Source organism: Trachurus japonicus, chromosome 18, assembly GCF_045865225.1.
Source record: "Trachurus japonicus isolate A0001 chromosome 18, Traja_1.0".
Taxonomy (NCBI): domain Eukaryota; kingdom Metazoa; phylum Chordata; class Actinopteri; order Carangiformes; family Carangidae; genus Trachurus; species Trachurus japonicus.
Window position 1 is genome coordinate 4,730,154 of NC_140924.1, and position 21,619 is coordinate 4,751,772.

At 41.0% G+C, this 21,619-nt stretch overlaps 2 protein-coding genes across 2 annotated transcripts; one reads left to right on the forward strand and one right to left on the reverse strand.

Moving 5' to 3' along the window:
- Positions 1-4,808: 4,808 nt before the first annotated feature.
- LOC146968433 (uncharacterized) lies at positions 4,809-10,229 on the forward strand. The gene is made up of 2 exons (XM_085760514.1): positions 4,809-5,648; positions 10,104-10,229. Exons 1-2 carry the CDS (start codon positions 4,809-4,811, stop codon positions 10,227-10,229), a joined length of 966 nt encoding a protein of 321 aa, XP_085616640.1.
- A 414-nt stretch (positions 10,230-10,643) lies between these two features.
- Positions 10,644-20,123, reverse strand: LOC146968434 (uncharacterized). Its single transcript, XM_085759229.1, has 2 exons — positions 19,931-20,123; positions 10,644-12,536 (listed from the first exon to the last, which is right to left on the reverse strand). Exons 1-2 carry the CDS (start codon positions 20,121-20,123, stop codon positions 11,428-11,430), a joined length of 1,302 nt encoding a protein of 433 aa, XP_085615355.1. The 3' UTR covers positions 10,644-11,427.
- Between the last annotated feature and the right edge of the window lie 1,496 nt (positions 20,124-21,619).

Genomic DNA, 21,619 nt, shown 5'->3' on the forward strand with positions numbered 1-21,619 from the left:
AAGCATCCATGGGATGAAAACTCTAAAAAGATTGATTATCTCTTTTCCTCATTACTGATTAATAATTAACTCCCTGATAAATGTTACCTCAACACACGTTCCTGACCTTGTTTCTCCAGCGTCTTCACAGTCACTCCTCTGTTTTTGGAGGTTTGTTGTCCCAATATGACCGTGCCTTTGTACGTTTGTGTGTATGTGTTGTATTGCATTTGTTTGTTTTTATGTATGGAGGCAGGACCACACTCTCTTGCAATATGGAAACCACAGAGAGGTGTGCCAAACATTCCCTCATGAAAAGTGATGGCTAACAAACATTTCAATAATATTTGCAAATATGCCAGTCATGCTCATAACCATTTTTGTGTTCAGTAGGTTCTGTGAAAATAGATTTGGTGGTACTTGTCATTATCCTGTTGACGGTATTTTTCCGCTGGAAAGTTTCCAAGTTTTTTTTTAAAGTATATTTTTTGGCTTTTTGCCTTTATTCGATAGTCCACAGTATAGATTGACAGGAAAGGGGGAGGCAGAGAGAGGGGGAATGACATGCAGGAAAGGTCTGCCCGACGCGGGATTCGAACCGGGGATGCCTGCGTTGAGGACTGTAGCCTCCACATGGGGCGGCCGCTCTACCCACTGCGCCACGCACCGCCCCGGAAAGTTTCCAAGTTGCCTGATCAATCTTACCTGACCAACTTATGACTCAACAATCATTCTCCAGAATTGTCTGTTGCACCTTCAGTGGAGAGATGCTTACTAAACCTTGATTGCTTCTCGGTTGATAAAGCATGAAACCTTTATTAATTTGCCCGTCAGTGTCTCTTCTATTGGCCCATTGGCTTTATAATGCAATTAGAAGAACGACTGGGCAGCAGCATCTGATCCAGGTGCACCAACACATCTATAATCTCCACACTCCAGTCTTTTTCTGATCAAGCTAATAATAAAAACATTTTGTGATGTACTAACTTGTTGTACCAACTCCACTCAATAAACACAGTTCGTGCCGATGCCCGTATGTGGCTGAGATCGTGTTTGCCTGTGATGGAATAATGCAAAAATGACATTTGCCTATTTGGATTATCGGTGTAATTTATTATCGGTTCTGTATTGTGGGAAGAAAAAAAAACACTTCTGACAGCTGTCAATCAGAACACACCCTCACCAAGTAGGACTGAAGCAGGTTTCAGTGAGCAGCAGTTAGCTACAGGAGAAGGAAGGTGAGTGTCAACCACAGCACAGGTGCAAAGGATGTGTGGGTTTTATCAGGTTTTATAACTCTCATCACTTCCTCTTTCCAGGTTTCCAGACAACATGATGTCTGTCAACTCGTCCTTCAACTCCTCTGATTCCTCCCTCCATCTTTTACGCTCTCGCTGCTCAGATTACACACCAACCATTTTCAACTTCACCGCCTTCACCGTGGCCAACGTTCTCCTTCTGCCTCTCTACGTCCTCGTCCTCAGCATGGGCTTCCAACGCTCTGCTCTCACAACAACTCACTCAGATGTCTTCACCTACAACGTGGTTGCCTTGGAGATGATGAGCATCCTGGGGTGTTGCATCTACTGCACAGGTGCCTTCACAGGTGATGTGAGCGTGGGACGCTGGTTGCCAACATGACGCACGTTTCGGCCCCGACCTACGTGATGTGTTTCATGGAGTCGCTGACGATGTGGTTGCCCAACAGTCTGGTGCTGCCGCTGCTGTTTCTGCACAGAGCAGGAAAACTACCAGGCTGCAGGGTCGACACACAACGAGCAGCATGAAGATGTTAAAACATATTTAAGATGTAAATGAACCACGGCTTTTTCAATAAAAGAGATTAATCTAATCTGTATCAAGTGACATATTATTAAAGATAAAGAAAAAGATAAGAAAATAAATCAATAAGAAGGGTTAGGGTTTGGCCCTTCACTTCAGGGGAATTCCGGTCATTTTTGACCCCTAAATCATTTTCTTTCAACCACAACAAACACTCAAAAAACAATCAAATATCTATGGTACATGACTGGAATCCTTATGACACACCACTGAACTCATATAGTGTACAGTATAAACAGTATAAACTTTGTGTTTTTGCATGTAGTCACTCACCTCAGATAGCCAAACTCTGAAACATCCTGGAAAGACATTACTATCCTATCACAGAGCGCCTGCTCTCCCCGCCACAGAAACAAACACTTTGTCCTTGTTGTGATGATTTCTTTACAAAAATAAACAGTCGAGCAGTGCAGTGGAAATTTGCCTGCATCAATTTTAGTCGTGTTGTTTTGCTCCCCCCAACACTGGGTGAACATCAGGAAAACGATTTAGGGGTCAAAAATGGCTGGAATTCTCCTTTAAGATACTTCACTATAACTGTGATTGGCGGGTCACATGAGATCATGTTGTGTACACAGTCTGTATGATGCTATTTGAATAAACACCTGTCTGTGTTCATACATCATTTGAATGAACAAATTTGAATGTCAAATATAATGGACTAATAAAATATTTGATATGTTATTTGAATAAAATTCTCCTCTTGAAATAAGAATTTATGTTGTTTTTACACTTCTGGAAATTAATTGATTTAAACACTAATAAAACAGTTGTTCAAATTCTCATCTGTTTTTCTGATTAGTTTTTCTTTGAGTGAAGAGCTCATATTGTTTTTATTAAAAATAGTAAGTAAAATTAATCTTCTTTCTAGATCCACGATAACTCTGGTAGATGTTGTTTTAGATGTTTTAGCATTTCAAACATGAGAATTAAATGTAAAGACAGTTTGTCTGTGGTGATGATTAACAGGTTGTAGCCACAGTGACTGCAGAGTCAAACAAAATCCTGAATTTGTGTTGCATCCGGCAGAAACGCCTCAGTCCCCTGACGTCTGCTGCGTCTCATCAGTATCGTTGCATCAGCAGCTCAGAGAAGCTGCAGACCGACCAACTCTGTCAACGAGGTAGGTGCTCTTAGATCAATCATTAAACATTATTTTACATTTGCAAATCTGAATATTGTGCTTTTCATATCCATATTTTACAGATCATAAATGCGTTGCTATTGCTCACAAGTTTATTGGTCGAAAGTTGTAGAATTACATTTTTTTTCCAGTTTTCTCAATTTTCTACAAAAAGTCTTATTATAATATTTGAGACGTCCAATGATCCCATGATGCTTAAATGCTAATTCAGTTTATGACCAGTTCTTGCTTTGGTGTCCAACATCTGCTATCCAAACAAATGGTCTTATCGTTTTAAAATGTAATGTCATATTTGTAATTTGGCAAAACTGTTCTTACCAGGCCACATACTAATTATCTTATCATATACTATAATATAATTTACTACAAACCCTGGTAGGTGTCACTGAAGGAAAATATAATAGTATGCACTTGTTGTTCATACTCAGATTGAGATTAATGAGTTTGGTTAGTAAATTCAAACAAACAAACGTTAAACTTTCCACAAAAAAAAAAGCTTCAGCTCTCAACTTTGTGTTATGTAAGACTTTGCATCAAAAACTGGAGGAATTTTAAACGTTTGACCAATAAACAGCTGAGGTATAGAAACATCTATACCTTTATGGAGCTTTAACACAAACATCTACCTATTAGTCCAGTAATTTTAAGCCAAAATGGGGGTCAACCTTGAACAAATTGCAACAGAAGCAAACTCAACTGATTTTGTATCCTCAACTTGTCCTGAGTGAGGGAAAAAAAGCCCTGAAGAATCCCATTAGGGGAAAGTTTCGAAAAAGACCAAATTATAGCTCATTCATACAGTATGTCCATTAATCATTTTTCTCACGTGAATAGGGTACAATTTTTAACCTTTAGATATCTCCATGAAAATTACCCAGTTAATTACTTACATTAAGACAAACTTTTTTTTTTTGCAAAAATCCCTATATATCCCTATATACTGTATAAAGGTGCTGTGGTGGTACCAACATGAAAATTGGGATGAGTTGACTCCATTGGTCACTCAACAAGAAACCACTTGAAATTTGAAGATGGCTGCAATTTTTCAAGATGACTGCCACCTGCTTAGAGGTGACTGCTGCTGAGATCAGGGCGCTCCAGGAGAAGGACACTTATCTTCTGATGGTTGTTTTGATTGAACAGTTCTTTAAAAAATATATTCTTGGCATTTTCACCTTTAAAGATAGATAAAGAGATATTTGTGAAAGGGGGATGGCGAGATGGAAGGACTTGCAGCAAAGGACATGGACTGGATTTGAACCCGTCGCTGCAGAAAGCATTCGTTTTACATGGTAGCCTAAGCGCCAGCTACTGTGTTCCTAACTGTAATATGTCAACAAGATTGAAAAAGACATTTTCACCTGCTATACCAAATGTTAAGATCTGGTGTTGTATGTATGCAAATTAGCCATACATAATTAGAAGAATTTCAAAAAACTTGTAATACATTTTTTGTTTGTCTAAATGCAAGTAATCAACTCAGTAATTTTCATGGAGATATCTAAAGGTTAAAAAAAATGTTTACCCTATCCATGTGAGGAAAATAATAATAGGCGTATGAATGGGCTATATTTTGGTAATTTTCAAAACTTTCCCCTAATGGGATTCTTCTTGGCTTTTTTTACCCTCACTAAGGACACGTTGAGGATACAAAATCAGTTGAGTTTGCTTCTGTTGCAATTTGTTCAACCTTTTTTCATAAAATGACTATTTATACTGTATGGAGCTTTAACACAAACATCTACCTTTATAGGACTGTATGGAGCTTTGATAGAAACTCTATTTTCCTACAGCTCCTGTCTGACGTCTGTTCTTCCACAGGCTGCTGCTACAAACCGTGGACATGTCGGTTAACAGCTCTTTCACCTTCAATGACACGTTGATGGACTGCTTCAACATCACAGCGGTCTTTCACATGATCATGGCCAGCTCTGTGGTGAGAAGCGCCCTGCTCCTCCCTCTCTCCACCTTCGTCCTGTACCTGGGTCAGCAGCAGTGGCAGCGGCAGCAATGCTCCTTTAAATCCACCAGCCACTGTGACTTCTTCACCTACCACCTGGCCGTGATGGAGCTGATCTGGAATGTGTTTAACCTCTGCTCCTACCGTGACCTAGCATCAGCTCAGCTCACAGAAATGACCTCTGTAGCAGCATATGCTTTATCACTGATCTTCTATGGACAGAACTTCTTCCACCTCCTCACCAGTGTGGACCGCTACCTGGCTGTTGTTTATCCCATCATCTACATGAGGCTGAAGAGCAGCCGTGGGGTCCAGATCAGAAACATCAGTGCTGTGTGTGTGTGGCTGCTGAGCTTCGTACTCTCAGGTTTATCATGTCTGCCCATCCCTGACTTTACCATCATTATGGCTGTCTGCTTTTTGGGTTTCTCCATTATAGCCATATCCTTCTGCAGCCTGTCTATTCTCTGCGTTCTGATTCGCCCCAGGCCAGGGGAAAGGGCCAAGGGCCGGCAGCAGTTTGACCAACCAAAGCAGAGGGCTTTCTACACCATTACAGCCATAATGGCAGTGCTGTGCTTCTGGATCCTCGGGTTTCTTGTGTTGTTCGCTCTCAAAAGTTCAACACTGCTCAGCCAAAGTGTCGCTTGTTTTTTGGTGCCGTCTGCAGTTTGGTTTAGCCTGCCCAGCAGTTTGCTGTTACCTGTGCTCTACCTGCACAGGGCAGGAAAACTATCCTGCTGCTCGAATCAATAAAATCTGAACAGCTGCAGAAGGTTTTGAGTCCTTTGTTAGATTAATTTTGGTTGCTGAAGCAAAGAGTTGCTTAGCTTAGCATTCAGTATGCAGTATATAGTACATGCCTACAATTAACACAGTATGTAGTAGGCATGTACGGTAGTAGGCGGCGGCACTGCCCACTCTCTTGTCCAGAGCTCCTGCTCAGTGGGTGGTGGTAATGATCCCTGAAATGGATAGCAACCTGCCATAAAACACAAAAGAAGAAGAAGAAGAGTGAGGAAAGTCCTGTACGACTGTTCAGTAGAGGGCAGTAACAAGAAGGCACTTTTATAGCAAAAGCAAGTGGGGGGAGGATAGATGTTGGGCACGAGCTGTAAGACAGTATGACCACCACCCTGAAACATTGTCTCTGAAATGAGGGAAGTTTTTCCCGAGACTGGATGTAACCACTTTGTGTATCATACCCTTTATTAGTTATTAGTAATTGAATCAGTCATCTATGTTAGAGTTATACAATTTGATGACTGCCTCTAATCACTCTGAAGCTTTGCCTAAACGCCTCATGTCCCCCTGACTTCCCCATGAAATGTTGCATTACTGATGGTCTCAGTGCAAGAAGTACAAAGGTGTAAGTGATTCGTTGTCATATGAAAAGACCCCCAGATGATCAAAGGTCTCCAGATGTGAATGGTGTCTCCATGCAAAGTCCCATTTGGTACAGTAGTTTAGAAGTGTCTTTGTTCTGGTTGGATATTTAAGGGAAAGAGCAAGGACTTCACTTTGAGTTGATCTGCTTACCAGAGCTCCCACACATCAAGCGTGTTGCATTATCTGTTTCTTAAGTATTGTTACTATTGGCTATAGTTTGTTCACTGTGTGCATCACAATAAACTGGAATGTTAACCCTTCATTTCAAATATTGCCTTGTTGAGACTTTTGTTCTATAGTTAAGAATCTGTTACTGGATATGTATTTGCTCTTTAGTTATATGGTAAGTTTTATTTGGTAACAATCATACCCTTAACCTCTGAGTGGAATAGAAAAGATTGAGTATCATGTTCTTTAACTATTGCGTTACGTTTTATGATCTCTGAATATCTCAACCCAGGTGTCAGGGCTGTTAATAAGGTCACTGAATAGTTTAAGTTTATATCTACCATCCCTGAACTAAGTTAGTCTAAAAGATCTTAGTTATATGGTAAGTTTCACTGGACGCTATTCACACCCTTAACCTCTGAGTTGGACAGACAAGATTGAGTATCATGTTCTTATACCTCTGAATACTTCAACCGAAGCATCAGGGCTATTTTTCTATGTTAAGAAGGTCACTGAGTGGTTTTAATAATCTATACCATCCCTGAAATAAGACTAATGCCAGATTTTGTAACAATAGAATTTAATTCTTAAAAGTTTTCATTTTTAATGATTGATTAACTTTTAGTTCCCAACAATACTTAAGAGTTATTTAAAAACAGAGTCAGATTAAGTAAATATTTACTTTACAAGATATGTATTGGGGAGATTGCTATTGCTATGGTTATATGTCTATACCTCGAAAACAACTCGTAATGTTCCGTCATTATCTGTATAGTAATATCTGTATAGTATCTGCATAGAGAGCACCTGAGTCAGGTTTGAACAGTGAAGCTGTTCATGTAAATGATGAAGAATGTAACACTGGTAATAAGTCTCACCGCTGCTCAGAGTGTGGGAAAACATTTAGCACAGCCTGGGTTTTGAAGAGACACATGAGAATTCATACAGGAAAGAAACCATTTGACTGTCCTACCTGTGGTAAAACATTTAGACATAAAGGGAGTCTTAGAGACACCTGTGGTAAAAAAAAAATTCACGCAAAAATGAATCTTAAAAAACACATGATAATCCATACAGGAGAGAAACCATTTCACTGTCCTACCTGTGGTAAAAAAAAAAAATTGTCATAAAAGGAATCTTAGTGTCCACATCAGAATCCATACAGGAGAAAAACCATTTGACTGTTCTACCTGTGGTAAACTATTTATTCGAAGGGCGAGTCTTGAAATTCACATGAAAACACATTCAGGAGAGAAACAATTTGACTGTGCCACCTGTGGTAAAACATTTCGCACAAAAATGAATCTTAAAAAACACATGAGAATCCATACAGGAGAGAAACCATTTGACTGTGCTACCTGTGGTAAAAAATTTGGCACAAAAACTATTTTGAAGGGACACATGATGATCCATACAGGAGAGAAACCATTTGACTGTTCTACCTGTGGTAAAAAGTTTATTTGAAGAATGGGTCTTGAAATTCACATGAAAACACATACAGGAGAGAAACAATTTGACTGTGCTACCTGTGGTAAAAAAAAAATTGCCACAAAAACTATTTTGAAGAGACACATGACAATCCATACAGGAGGGAAGCCATTTAGCTGTGAAAATTTAGACAACGAGAGAATATTATTAAGCACTTGAGAGTCCACACACAGGAGAAACCATTTGTTTGTGCTATTTGTGGAAAAGAGATTTACCAAACAGACACATTTTCTTTCACTCAAGTGTCCAGTCAAAATTGAAGCCATTTGGTTGCAGTGTTTGTGGGAAAACATTTATGGAGCTGGAGAATTTGGCGATGCACATGAAATCCCATAAAGGAGGGAAAGTTCAGGTGTTGTCATTAGAAAAACATAAATGTCCATACAGAAGTGAAACCATTTTCTTGTAGTGTGTGTGTGTAGTAGATTTATAGCAGTAGGAGATGTATGAGTATGTAAACTGTGTGTATGTAAAATGTTACTGAAGGCAGCAGCAGTGTGTGAGGCTGCAGTTATTGAACTGTAACAGCTGAGAATGAATTTGACATGTAGTATTTTGTTATGTTATGTTTATGATTTTCATGACATTAATGTTACCAATACATGTTAGTATCTGGAAACACGTGTATTGAAGGCAGCAGGAAGTGAAGCTGCAGAGTTGTTGGTTGAACTGTACTGTACCAGGTCATTACAAGTTGATAAAAATAAATGTTATTATGTTTTTAGCAAAGTGTCACAAATTCTTTAAAATCTCTTTCTGGTATTGTTGTACTTGGTGGACACATTTAGTTTTGTTACTAAACAAATTGAGGGTCATTAATAATTACAAATTGGAATACCATTTTCAAAACAATACAGGCGTGACAATATGTTGTCATGGTGATGTCGTATTGTTTACCTGACCCACATTTATACCGTCTTTCTCTCGTCCAGTAAAATGACATCCGGTTGGTTTGCTGACGGCCGATGGGAAGATGGATGGAGGGCAATCCTGGAAGAAAACCTGTTAGATTCAGCAAAGGACTTGACACTGGGATGGAGGTTCACCTTCCAGTAGGAAGAACAACCCTGAACAGAGCCAGATCTACAACGGACTGGTTTACATCAAAGCATATCCATGTGTTAGAACGGCCCAGTCAAAGTTTACACCTAAATCCTATACCGAGAATCTGTGGCAAGACTTGAAAACAGCTGTTCTCAGACGCTCTCCATCCAACCTGACTCGACTGGAGCTGATCTGCAATGAAGAATGGGTGTCTACGGGCACCGCACGTAGACACACCCCAAAAGACCTTTAGCTGTAACTGCAGTGAAAGGTGGTTTAACACGCCACACACAACAGATTTTTATTTATACACCCATGTATCATCTTTCACGGAACAATTTTGCGCTACTTTGTGTTTGTCTATTCCTTAAAACCCCAATAAAAAGAATATAAGAGTTGTGCAAAAACAAAGAAAAACTCTAAGGCACTCTCTTGAGTTAATAAAAATGCCTTTAATTATTCTGGCATTGTCACTATGACATGTTAAAAATGACTACAACGCCTTTCGGCATCAAGCCTTCATCAGGGAGTCAAAAAGAATATAAGTTTGTGGTTGTAACGTGACAAAATGTTGAAAAGTTCAAGGGGTATGAATCCTTTCGCAAGGCACTGTAGCTACAAGGAGACAATGATTTGTGTCTCTTTTGTTGCAGTGATGTCTCATCACAATCTTTAGCCTGAATAGTTTTTCTGTAACAGCTGTGATTGTGTTTTGGGATGTGACTGCTGCCAAATGTTGTTGGTGTTTCCAGCCACTAGAGGGCAGTGTTGATTAAGGTTGAAAGCGCTCACCAGTCCAGTCCAGACAGCAGCTGTATCAGCCGGCCTGTAACAGGACTCAGGAGGTTTTAGGTCAAAGGAGCTGTCAGTTATAGCAGCTTCTGGTGAAGTCCAGATTCCTCCAAAGAAGGCACCAGACAGATGTTCATCTGATCTTAGTTATGGTTAATGCTTAATCACCCTAATTTATACACATCTGATACATTTGATGTTACGTTCCACCACAGGCTGCTGGGTTTTTGGCTTTTACTCTGACACCAAGTCATTATCCTGGTGGGCACAACCTTCATACCTGTTTGTCTCTTGCAGAGGAGCAAGCCTCCAACCAGGAATGAAACCACAACAACCAGTGACGACAGACCTGCTACAACCGGCAGGAGGACTGAGGAGACGGCTTGGAGAGGTTGGAAGTGGTGGGAGGAGGAGGATCTGTAGCTGGAGAGTGGAGTGGGGACTGAATGAAACTCACAAATCACTGTTACAAATATTTTTACGTGACTCTAAACAGCCAATCGGACACATGAAGGAGACTTGGCTGTTTCTCACGTTGTGCTCAAAGAGAAGAAAAGTGGACACTGAAAATTCGACTTCCTTAATGGACGCAAAGCTACGTGCTCATCCTCCCAGAGTACGGCTCAAAACTTCCACGTCTCTTATTTTTTGAGACAGTGGTCATTATTAAAAAGCAGCAGTATTAGTTATTTGATGTGAAATTAGGTTTAATGTCTTAATTTTCTAAAACTTGGCACTTTAAGAGACACAACCAAAAACTTTCTGTAATGCACTATTTTGAAAAAACATCTTTATTTGATACAAGAAAAGAAAAATGTATTTGGTATGTGTGTTCTTTTATCTATTATTTACTTAACAATCTACTCACTAGACACAGATTCTGATGAAAGTACAATTCTACTTAAAGGCCCTGAAAAAAACAAAAAATAACAAACATTATAATGTTCCAGACATTCACTGGAGGAAAGTTTCACAAATGGACCTTAGTGAATTTTAATTGAACACCCCCCGAGTGATGATTTTTTTGTATAAATTTGTGGGGGATTCACAAGAAACGTGACAATTATATCTTAAAATGTAAAATCTGATCCTCAACCAGTTTTAAGCATTAAACCCAAAACTTCAGAGAAAATGGTATTCCAATTTAAAATTAATGAACCTTAAATTTGTTTAGTAACAAAACAAAAGATGTTTCCAAAGTACAACTATTCCAGAAAGAGATTTTACTTTAATTTGTTACCGTTTTATAAATAAAGTTGAACACACGATTCATTTGTGTCAACTTCTGTTACAGTTCAAGCCGTTTCATACAAATTTAAAATCATAAACTTAAACAAATTCTTTACATGTGAAATTCATTTTCACTATATTGTAATGAGCTGTTATAGTTCAGTAACTGAAGCCTCTCACACTGCTGCTCCCTTCAGTAACATTCATGAGTTTACATACACTCTCTGAGAACTGACAGTCACACGTGTACACGTAAAGATCTTCCTGTTGACAAAATGTCTCGTCACAAAAACTGTCATTTAAGACTACCTACTGCTTTATATCTAATCCACACACGCTACAAGAAAATGGTTTAACTTCAGTATGGACTTTCTGAACTTAAGTTCCCCCTTTATGGGTTTTCATGTGAATCGCCAAATTCCCCAGCTCCATAAATGTTTTCCCCAAATGGCGTCACTTTTGAATGAACTCTTGAGTGAAAGAAAAGATCTATCTGCTGGGTAAATCTTTTTCCACAAATAGCACAACTAAATGTTTTCTCCTGTGTGTGGACTCTCAAGTGCATAATTAAACTCCCTTGACGTCTAAATTTTTTACCACAGGTAACACAGTCAAATGGCTTCTCTCCTGTATGGCTTCTCATATGTTCATTAAGATTACCTTTAAGATTAAATTTTTTACCACAGGTAACACAGTCAAATGGTTTCTCTCCTGTATGGATTATCATGTGGTTCTTAAGACTAACTTTATGACGAAATTTTTTACCACATGTAGCACAGTCAAATGGTTTCTCCCCTGTATGAATTATCGAGTGTGTCCTCAAAATCCCTTTTGTGTTAAATTTTTGACCACAGATAGCACACTCAAATGGTCTCTCTCCTGTATGGACTCTCATATGGTCATTAAGATGACTTTTATGTATGAATTTTTTACCACATGTAGCACAGTCAAATGGTTTTTCTCCTGTATGGACTCTCATGTGTACCTTCAAATCCCAGGATTTTTTAAATGTTTTCCCACACTCTGAACAGCGGTAAGACTTCTTACCAGTGTCACATTCTTCATCATTTACATGAACAGCTTCACTGTTCAAACCTGACTCAGGTGCTCTGGTTTCTCTCCAGTCATCATCACGGTCTTCAGTCACACAGGACGACTCTGAGACCTCATCATCTGTACCTGGTTGAAGATCTTCAGGTTGATCTGAGTTCCTGGCTGGTTCAGATCCTCCACAGTCGTCTCCATCAGCCTCCATCTGTTCAGCTGAGCTGCTGGATGGAGGCTCTGCCTCAGTTTGTCTTTGATCAAGTTGTGATGATGACTGAGGTTTCTCCTCCTCATCCTCACTCTTCACATGAACATAAGTGATGGGGAACTCTGGAGTGGTCAATAGTTCTTCCTTTTCTTCTTTAATATGTAGACTCTCTGGGTTCTGCTGATCCAGACTAGTGGTCAACTCAGGAGGATCCTCTACTTTAATCATCAACAGCTGCTGGTCACCTGCAGAAACAATGAAACACACATTATGAACAACATTGTCTTCATACTGTCACTTATAACTGGTGTCTTTATGCACCCCAATCATCTTCTCAGTGGACACCAACAGCATCTCCTGCAGCCATGTGCATCCATTCATCAATCAGTAATCCATAAAGTCACCCTGATCAAACTGAACCCTCCAGTTACCACCATCAGAGCACACCTCCATAGAAAATGACTAGTAGTAATTAAGTATTGTTGGACTCTAACCAATGCCCTGAGAGCCCTGAGCTGCATCAAAGCTTTCAGACGTAGTACCATCAGTATTGTTACTCTGTGTGTGATGAAGACACAATTCAACACCTGAACCTAACAATGGTGTCTTATTGTAAATTTGGTTTGAAATTAACTACAACACAGAAAACCATGTGTGAAAAATAACCACTCTGTGATTTTGCCGATGACTCCAAAAACAGGACAATGGGAATTAATTCAAATGGGAAAAAAAGATGAATAGTTGCTAGTCAACAACAGCAATGTTGTTTTACAGAGGTCGCCTCAACAAAAAAGACCTTCTTAGTTTTTCTAACTTCTGTCTCGTAAAATTGTTGATAGCCACAGAAAAGTTAAAAGACAATACAACAAGTCCTCTTTCTCTACAAACCAGTGTCGTGCCAGAACTTGCTCATAAAGATATTTGGCATCCAGAGTGTTTCTTTTTTGCTTACTAAAAATTACTTTATATCACTCAGTGGAGTAAGATTTACAAGATTTGACCTCAACCAGTACTTTTTACCACTTGAAAAATGAGTAAAGGGACATTACAATGTAAAAATCGGGCTATTTCGCCTGCCAAAAACTGATTCATGCCTCTGGTATTGAACACAGAGGGATATTTTGCCCAACATTACTTTATATCACTCAGCAGAGTACGATTTGCAAGATTTGACCTCAACCAGTACTTTTTACCACTTGAAAAATGAAGAAAGTATTTTAACCTGTAATGAAACGTAATCATCAGAATGTAATAACAAGACCTCGTTTGACATCTTAATATGAACATGATCTGACCTGTGTCCATTTGTGATACATAATGATTGAATTCATACGTTTTGAGGGAAAAAAGGAATTTATTTTTGAACAGACAGACAGACGTACAAAACCAACAAGAAGCTGGAACAGATGCTGCAGAACCTGGACCTCTATTTCGCTCTTGTAATTAACGTAGATCGACCTGGGTCAGTGAGAGTGTGAGTCCTTCCCTTTCATTCTTGTGAATTTAGGACTGTGAGTCACTGACTTATTGTTTTACAACTGAGTGACTTGGAAGGAACACATTGATTCAGCTGCATTCAGGGCTGTAAATGAGTGACAATAACACTACAAACACAGAAGCTACAGAGGCTGATTTGGATTGGATTGGAATGTCTCTTTACACATTTTTCAAGTGGTAAAAAACTACTGGTTGAGGCCAAATCTTGTAAATCTTACTCTGCTGAGTGATATAAAGTCATTTTGGGCAAAATATCCCAATACCAGAGGCATGAAGTTTTTGGCAGGCAAAAAAAGCAGATTTTTACGTTGTGACGTCCCTTTACTCATTTCATTTTTCAAGTGGTAAAAAGTACTGGTTGAGGTCAAATCTTGTAAATCTTGGCCTACATTCTAAACAGCCAACGCGCATCACCGCCAAATCTGTTAACATCTGTTTTATTGTATGTACCATCGATATAAGCTGTGGCATAGCCTACTGGCTGTTTGAGCCTGATGAAGGCAGCCAATGGGCTCTATGCACAGCTCCACTACTTCCTGAACTTAAAGCAGAAGTAAGCGATCCGGTCGTTTTGGCTAATGCTGCGTTCCAGGCAGGCTTTTGAAACCGTAAGTTACAGCTTCAAGTCACGACTTTGTAGCGTTCCAGGCGTTTCTCCGTCCTGTTGCCTGTGAAAGTCACTATAACGGCCACTCGTAACTTCCGACCCGTGAACTCGCACCAGATCGAGCTGGTACCACTTCACAGGTCGGAAAAACACGAGTTACGGGCTGCCTTGAACGCACCATAACTTCTTGTCAGCCGATGGAGTTAGCAGCCCCCGCCATCATCATCGTCCCTACGTCACCACATTCAGGCGCATCCCTTGGCTGCACACACAGCCCTTCATGGCGTTCTCTCTCCATTGGATAAAACTTGTAGGATACGAGAAAAGTTTTCTCATCGGCTCAGAGCAGAGCAGAGTGACTGACAGACCCGTGTTTCAGACCAAACACTCTATGTAAGTGATTGCTGTCGAAAGATAACTATTTAAGGCTTATATTAACACAAAAATATCGCTTACTTCTGCTTTAAAGCTGCTCCTTTGTTTCCTGTCTGACATTATTGGACAAACTGATTAATCCAGGTGTGTCTGACCATTGTGACTATTCAGACACACCTGGATTAATCAGTTTGTCCAATAATGTAAGACAGGAAACAAAGGAGTAGCACTGGGTTCAGGAAGTAGTGGAGCTGTGCATAGAGCCCATAGAGACACAGAGAAGCTGCGCTCTTCTACACAGACCGTGCGCGCTCCCGCGGACCGGAAATCAGTTCCTGGCAGCAATAAACTTCTGGCACGACACCTGGACTTCGGGGTTTATTGACTTATAACTAAATCACCAACCGGTTTTGTTGAGAGCGACTCGAGGCAGCAGGAGAACATCTAACATGTTCCTCTGCCGCTCGATCTCCTGTCTGAAGCCCGAAGCCTCCGCCTCGTAGCCGGCTACGACTCTGTCCACGGCCGCTAAGATTTCCTGGGAGGCGGCGGTGAGTCTCTCAGTAACGAATCCTCTCAGAAACTCCACCTCAGACATTTTACTCAAACTCTCGGTTGTTTCCGCCAATCCGGTTTGGGTGCGTATATCATCCGAGTAGCTATATAGGCTACAAACTGCGGTAACTTCAGCAAACACTTCGCCAGCCACAGACTCGGGTTATCTGCTCTGTTCAGGACGCCGTGCTATCTCTCATCTCCTCCAACCAGACCCGCTTATTGCTCCTCCTCTTCCTCCTTCCGCTTCTTCTCTGTTGTTTCCGGAAGTGTAGACGCGTCCAGGTTTATTATTGCCCTCTACTGGACAGTCTTACAGGACTTTCTTCACTCTTTATTAAGAACAAAGCGGAGAAGTTCAAGGGGTATGAATCCTTTCGCAAGGCACTGTTGCTACAAGGAGACAATGACTTGTGTCTCTTTTGTTGCGGTGATGTCTCATCACAATCTTTAGCCTGAATAGTTTTTCTGTAACAGCTGTGATTGTGTTTTGGGATGTGACTGCTGCCAAATGTTGTTGGTGTTCCCAACCACTAGAGGGCAGTGTTGATTAAGGCGCTCACCAGTCCAGTCCAGACAGCAGCTGTATCAGCCGGCCTGTAACAGGAGGTTTTAGGTCAAAGGAGCTGTCAGTTAGAGCAGCTTCTGGAGAAGTCCAGATTCCTCCAAAGAAGGCACCAGACAGATGTTCATCTGATCTTTGTTATGGTTGGTGCTTGATTGCATTTAATTTGTACACATCTGATACATTTGATGTTACGTTCCACCACAGGCTGCTGGGTTTTTGGTTTTTACTCTTGACACCAAGTCATTATCCTGGTGGGCACAACCTTCATACCTGTTTGTCTCTTGCAGAGGAGCAAGCCTCCAACCAGGAATGAAACCACAACAACCAGTGACGACAGACCTGCTACAACCGGCAGGAGGACTGAGGAGACGGTGTGGACTTTCTTTAAGAGGCACAACCAAAAACTTTCTGCAGTGCACTGTTTTAAAATGCCATCTTTATTTGATACAAGAAAAGAAAAACATATTCAGTAAGTGTGTTCTTTTATCTATTGTATTATTTACTTAATCTCACTAGATACAGATTCTGATGAAAGTACAATTCTACTTAAAGGCCCTGAACAAAAAACAAACAGAGATTATGATGTTCCAGACCTTCATTGGAGGAAAATTTCACAATTGGACCTTTTTAAATGAACATCCCCTTGTATACATTTGCAACTTTAATTTGGTAAAAAAAAAAAATCAAGAGTGGGGGATTCATAAGAAACAATTCCATCTTAAAATGTAAAATGTGATCCTCAACCAGTTTTAAATATTAAACCCAAAACTTCAGAGAAAATGGTATTCCAATTTAAAATTAGTAAACGCTCTATTTGTTTAGTAACAAAACAAAAGATGTTTCCACCAAGTACAACTATTCCAGAAAGACATTTTACAGAATTTGTTACTGTTTTATGAAAACAATAAAGTTTAACACAATTCATTTTTATCAACTTGTAATGACCCATTACAGTTCAGTTCAACCACACTCTGCAGCTTCACTTACTGCTGCCTTCAATACATGTGTTTCTACAGACTTGTACCATGTACTGGTAGCATTCATTTCATGAACAATCTGTTTCATACAAATTTTTAAATCATAAACTTAAAAAAAAAAAAAAAACTTTACATGTGAAATTCATTTTAACTATGTTGTGATGAGCTGCACCCAAATTTGATTTGATTTGACGAACTAAGAATTACATGAAACTCAAGATAAACAATAAGAAGTCTTCATGTCTAATTTCCCTTCACAGGGATTAACAAAGTAAACCAACCAACCTTGTACAACATAGAAAAATTCAAGATAAACAATAAAATGTACAGTCCAACATTATCAACAGAAGAAGGAAGATGAATGGCTTCACTTTTGAATTAACTCTTGAGTAAAACAAAAGATTTGTCTGCTGGGTAAATCTTTTTCCACAAATAGCACAGCTTTCTTCTGTGTGTGGACTCTCTTGCATAATACATTTCCCTCAAAGTCTAAATTGTAGCACAGTCAGATGGTCTCTCTCCTGTATGGACTACCATGTGTCTCTTCAAAACCCATTTTGTGCCAAATTTTTTACCACAGCTAGCACAGTCAAATGGTCTCTCTCCTGAATGGACTATCGTGTGTTTCTTCAAAACCCCTTTTGTGCCAAATTTTTTACCACAGGTAGCACAGTCAAATGGTGTCTCCCCTGAGTGGATTTTCATGTGGACTTTAAGGTTACCTTTGAGACAAAATATTTTACCACAGGTAGCACAGTGAAATAGTGCCTCTCCTGTATGGATTCTTGTGTGCTTTTCAAGACTACTTTTATGTCTAAATTTTTTACCACATGTAGCACAGTCAAATGGTTTCTCTCCTGTATGGATTCTCATGTGTGTCTTCAAATTCCAGGCTTTTTTACATGTTTTCCCACACTCTGAACAGCGGTAAGACTTCTTACAAGTGTTACATTCTTCATCATTTACATGAACAGCTTCACTGTTGAAACCTGACTCAGGTGCTCTGGTTTCTCTCCAGTCATCATCAATGTCTTCAGCTTTGGAGAACGACCGTGAGACCTCATCATCTGTATCTGGCTGAAGATCTTCAGGTTGATCTGAGTTCCTGGCTGGTTCAGATCCTCCACAGTCGTCTCCATCAGCCTCCATCTGTTCAGCTGAGCTGCTGGATGGAGGCTCTGCCTCAGTTTGTCTTTGATGAGGTTGTAGGGACTGAGGTTTCTCCTCCTCATCCTCACTATTCAAATGAAGAAAAGCGAGGGAGAACGTTGCAGTGGTCAATAGTTCTTCCTTTTCTTCTTTACTATGTAGAGTCTCTGGGTTCTCCTGATCCAGACTAGTGGTCAACTCAGGAGGATCCTCTGCTTTAATCATCAACAGGCGCTGATCACCTGCAGAAACAATGACACACATCATGAACAACAGTGTCTTCATACTGTCACTCATGGTGTCTGTATGAATCCCAATTATCTTCTCAGTGGACACCAACAGCTTCTCCTGCAGCCATGTGCACCCATTCATCAATCAGTAATCCATAAAGTCACCCTGATCAAACAGAATCCTCCAGTTACCACCATCAAAGTACACCTCCATAGAAAATGACTAGTAGTGATAAAGTATTGTAGACTATTGGACTCTAACCAATGCCCTGAGAGCCCTGAGCTGCATCAAAGCTTTCAGACTGAGATAGAAAATGTACAGAATGAGAATAACAGTTACAAGTACCATCAGTATCGTTACTCTTTGTGTGTGATTAAGACATGATTCAACACCTGAATGTAAAACAATGGTGTCAAATAAGGTTTAAAAATTAACAACAGAACAGAAAACCATGTTTGTGTGTGTATGAAATGTGGGAATGTATGTAGTGTGGTCTAAGATACACTCCTGTAGTCCTGTAGGCGGTATGTATGGAAGGTGGAAACAATTGTCCTGAAAAGGACAAATAAATCTAAATCTAAAATCTAATCGATGTGGGAAAAATAACCACGGTGATGACTTCAAAAACAGGACTATGTGGATGAATCCAAATGAAAAAAGATAAACAGTTAGTCAACAGCAATGTTGTTTTACAGAGTAACCTTGCGTTCACACCACAAGCGGCGACCAGCTGCCTTTCATTTTCAAGGTCCTGTTAGAACTCTTTCCCTACAATCCGGGACTTCGGCGTTCATGGATTCAAAGTTATGGTCTTTGAAAGATTGATGATGATTATTAACGTAATTTAGACGGTGGAGCAAAAGGAACAAAAAAAAAAAGCCATTCTCTCTAGCAGCTGCAGACCTGGAGAGAAATTGACCAATAGGAACTATGCAGGCCTCACTTGGATTCAGAAAAGGAGAGTACATAGACACAGAATTTCGCCGTTACCTGTACCGGTGCCGCGTCGCCGGGTAACAGCGGTCCTGTTGCCGGTACCGGAGCCAGAGCCAGTTGCTGTTGCCCTGTCCGCTACCAGCAACGGCGTCAGTACCGGTACCGAGCAAAGCTCCAGAGCTCGAGGGAAGCTGGTTGGCTGCGCGGGCCAGCACAGGGCGTTGGTGTGTGGGTTAGAGGAGCAGGGAGAATCGGGCTCTGGAGCTCAGCGGAGTTGCGGTGTGCAGCAGTTTCACCGACGTGACCCACTAAGGCTGCAGCGGCGGCACCATTCATCCTATTAGCCATTTCTCTACCACTCCAATGAGTTTAGAAAAACTACGTAATGGGGATTGAAGACAGCGAGGAAGACTCAACTAAACAACAAACGACAAAACTAAAGTAATCATCGGATCGTTCGACAGATGGAGAGAAAGCTCCACCAAGATATGAACCTGAGAAGCGATGCTGCTGATACAGCAGAGTTTATGTTGAACACGTTTGGTTTTTATTGTGGAAGTTGTGACTTGTGAATCGGACATTGTCAGTCCGCGACTACGCGTTCAAAGCTGGCGCCGTGTTTGGTTTCTGCTGGCAGGCTTGAAGGGTGTGTGTCGTTAGGAGGCTCCGAGGGGAGGGACATAAGCTTTTTCAAATCTTTCTCGTCGTCTTTGTAGTCCATAGCTTTAAAACTAAATCACCAACCGGTTTTGTTGAGAACGACTCGAGGCTGCAGGAGAACATCCAGCAGGTTCCTCTGCCGCTCGATCTCCTGTCTGAAGCCCGAAGCCTCCGCCTCGTAGCCGGCTACGACTCTGTCCACGGCCGCTAAGATTTCCTGGGAGGCGGCGGTGAGTCTCTCGGTGACGAATCCTCTCAGATCCTCCACCGGAGACATTTCCCGCCAACTGACTCTATTGTTTCCCTAACCGCGACCAAATACAATCCACAGACTCAGGGTTAGTGGGAGATTCTTTGCTCTGTTGACATGAAGACGCCGTTGCTCGTCCTCTTCTTCTTTTTTGTTGTTTCCGGAAGTGTAGACGCGTCCACGTATTACTGCCCTCTACTGGACAGTCTTACGGGACTTTATTAGGGCCACGGGCAATCGCACCGGGCACTGGTCCCAACAAGCCCGGGCACTACTGTTATTGTGTGGATTTTTTCCTGGTTTTATTTTTTATCTTCCGGACGATTTTCGATTCGCTACTAGCTACACAGCAAATGCCAGAGAGTTAAAATCCCAGAGTTTTGATGACGAGAGTAGAAATTTTACACTTTGGTGTCAAATGGGCACAAAGTACACTTCTCAGGTTGCACCGTCACTACAGCAGCACAACTAAACCCAGGGTTTCTGCTACATGTAATTGATCGTGGCGCACCGCCACGGCAAAATAAAAGCCGCCACACCTTCAGAATGATGATTTTTTTTTTATTTAAATTTTTTAATGTTAAAACAATGTTAAGCAGGGTTTCCACAACCAGTTACCATTAGGTAGCTACTTTGCAGCCCTTTCCACTACACAGTTACAACTTTCGACTCATGCTTTTCAATCACAGCTGAGTTCTTTATTTCCTCCTCATTAAAAACGAAACGTATCAACCAGCCATCCAGTGTTATACCATTAATAACGACTCTGTGGCGGCCAGGGGACAAGCGCTTCGCATCTCAGCTCTGTGTGTGTTCATCTGTCGCGCTCTGTTTCGATTATTAAATAGGCTACAAACGTACACACATTGGCCTCACGTGTTTGTCATTCGCGGTGTTTTATTTTGAAAATTGACCGGATTCTCTCGTGTTTCTTTGTGTGACTTCCTGCCAAGATTGACACGATGGCTCGCGGCTCGGGCACAAAATAGACCAAACGCCGAAATGATGATGATGATCGCTGCATGCCGCGGAGGATTGGACGCCGAAATGCCCCCGCCTCTCCGCGCAGCCCGCCCCCCCCCCCCCCCCCCCCCCGTTGATCAGACCACCCTCGCCGCCACTCTTTTAAAAAATCCTGGAGGAAACACTGCTAAACCTTTCTACAACACAACACATACCAAGAAGAAGAGGTGCTCTGGTCGCATTTTGCTCTGGTCCGTCTCTTTTTGGCTGCAGCCTGACATTTGTCACGCTGCACGATGTACTGAATAGCGTCGTCCATTCTGTTCCTGCTGCAGGATGTTTTCTTTCCCCGCAGGAATGCAACATAACTGCGTACAGAGGGTGAAGCAGTGGCCTTTAATCCCTGCTGACGTACTAACACCCAGATCTAGTGCAATTCACTTTTGATGACTCAACTTTATCATACCTGATTTTAACTTTATCCTTGGACTCGTACAGATCCTTCAGTCTCTCAGATCTGTATTTACCGAAGCCAACAAGAGCCACTCCTGACTGTCTTG

Bases quoted from the DNA above. Each gene is read 5' to 3' on its own strand.
- LOC146968433 (XM_085760514.1), top strand. From the start codon at position 4,809: ATGTCGGTTAACAGCTCTTTCACCTTCAATGACACGTTGATGGACTGC. The intron at 5,649-10,103 runs GCAGGAAAACTA...TGTCTCTTGCAG, and splicing joins CTGTGCTCTACCTGCACAGG to AGGAGCAAGCCTCCAACCAG.
- LOC146968434 (XM_085759229.1), bottom strand. From the start codon at position 20,123: ATGTCTCCGGTGGAGGATCTGAGAGGATTCGTCACCGAGAGACTCACC. The intron at 12,537-19,930 runs GTTGGTGATTTA...TTGTTTCTGCAG, and splicing joins AGTCGTTCTCAACAAAACCG to GTGACCAGCAGCTGTTGATG.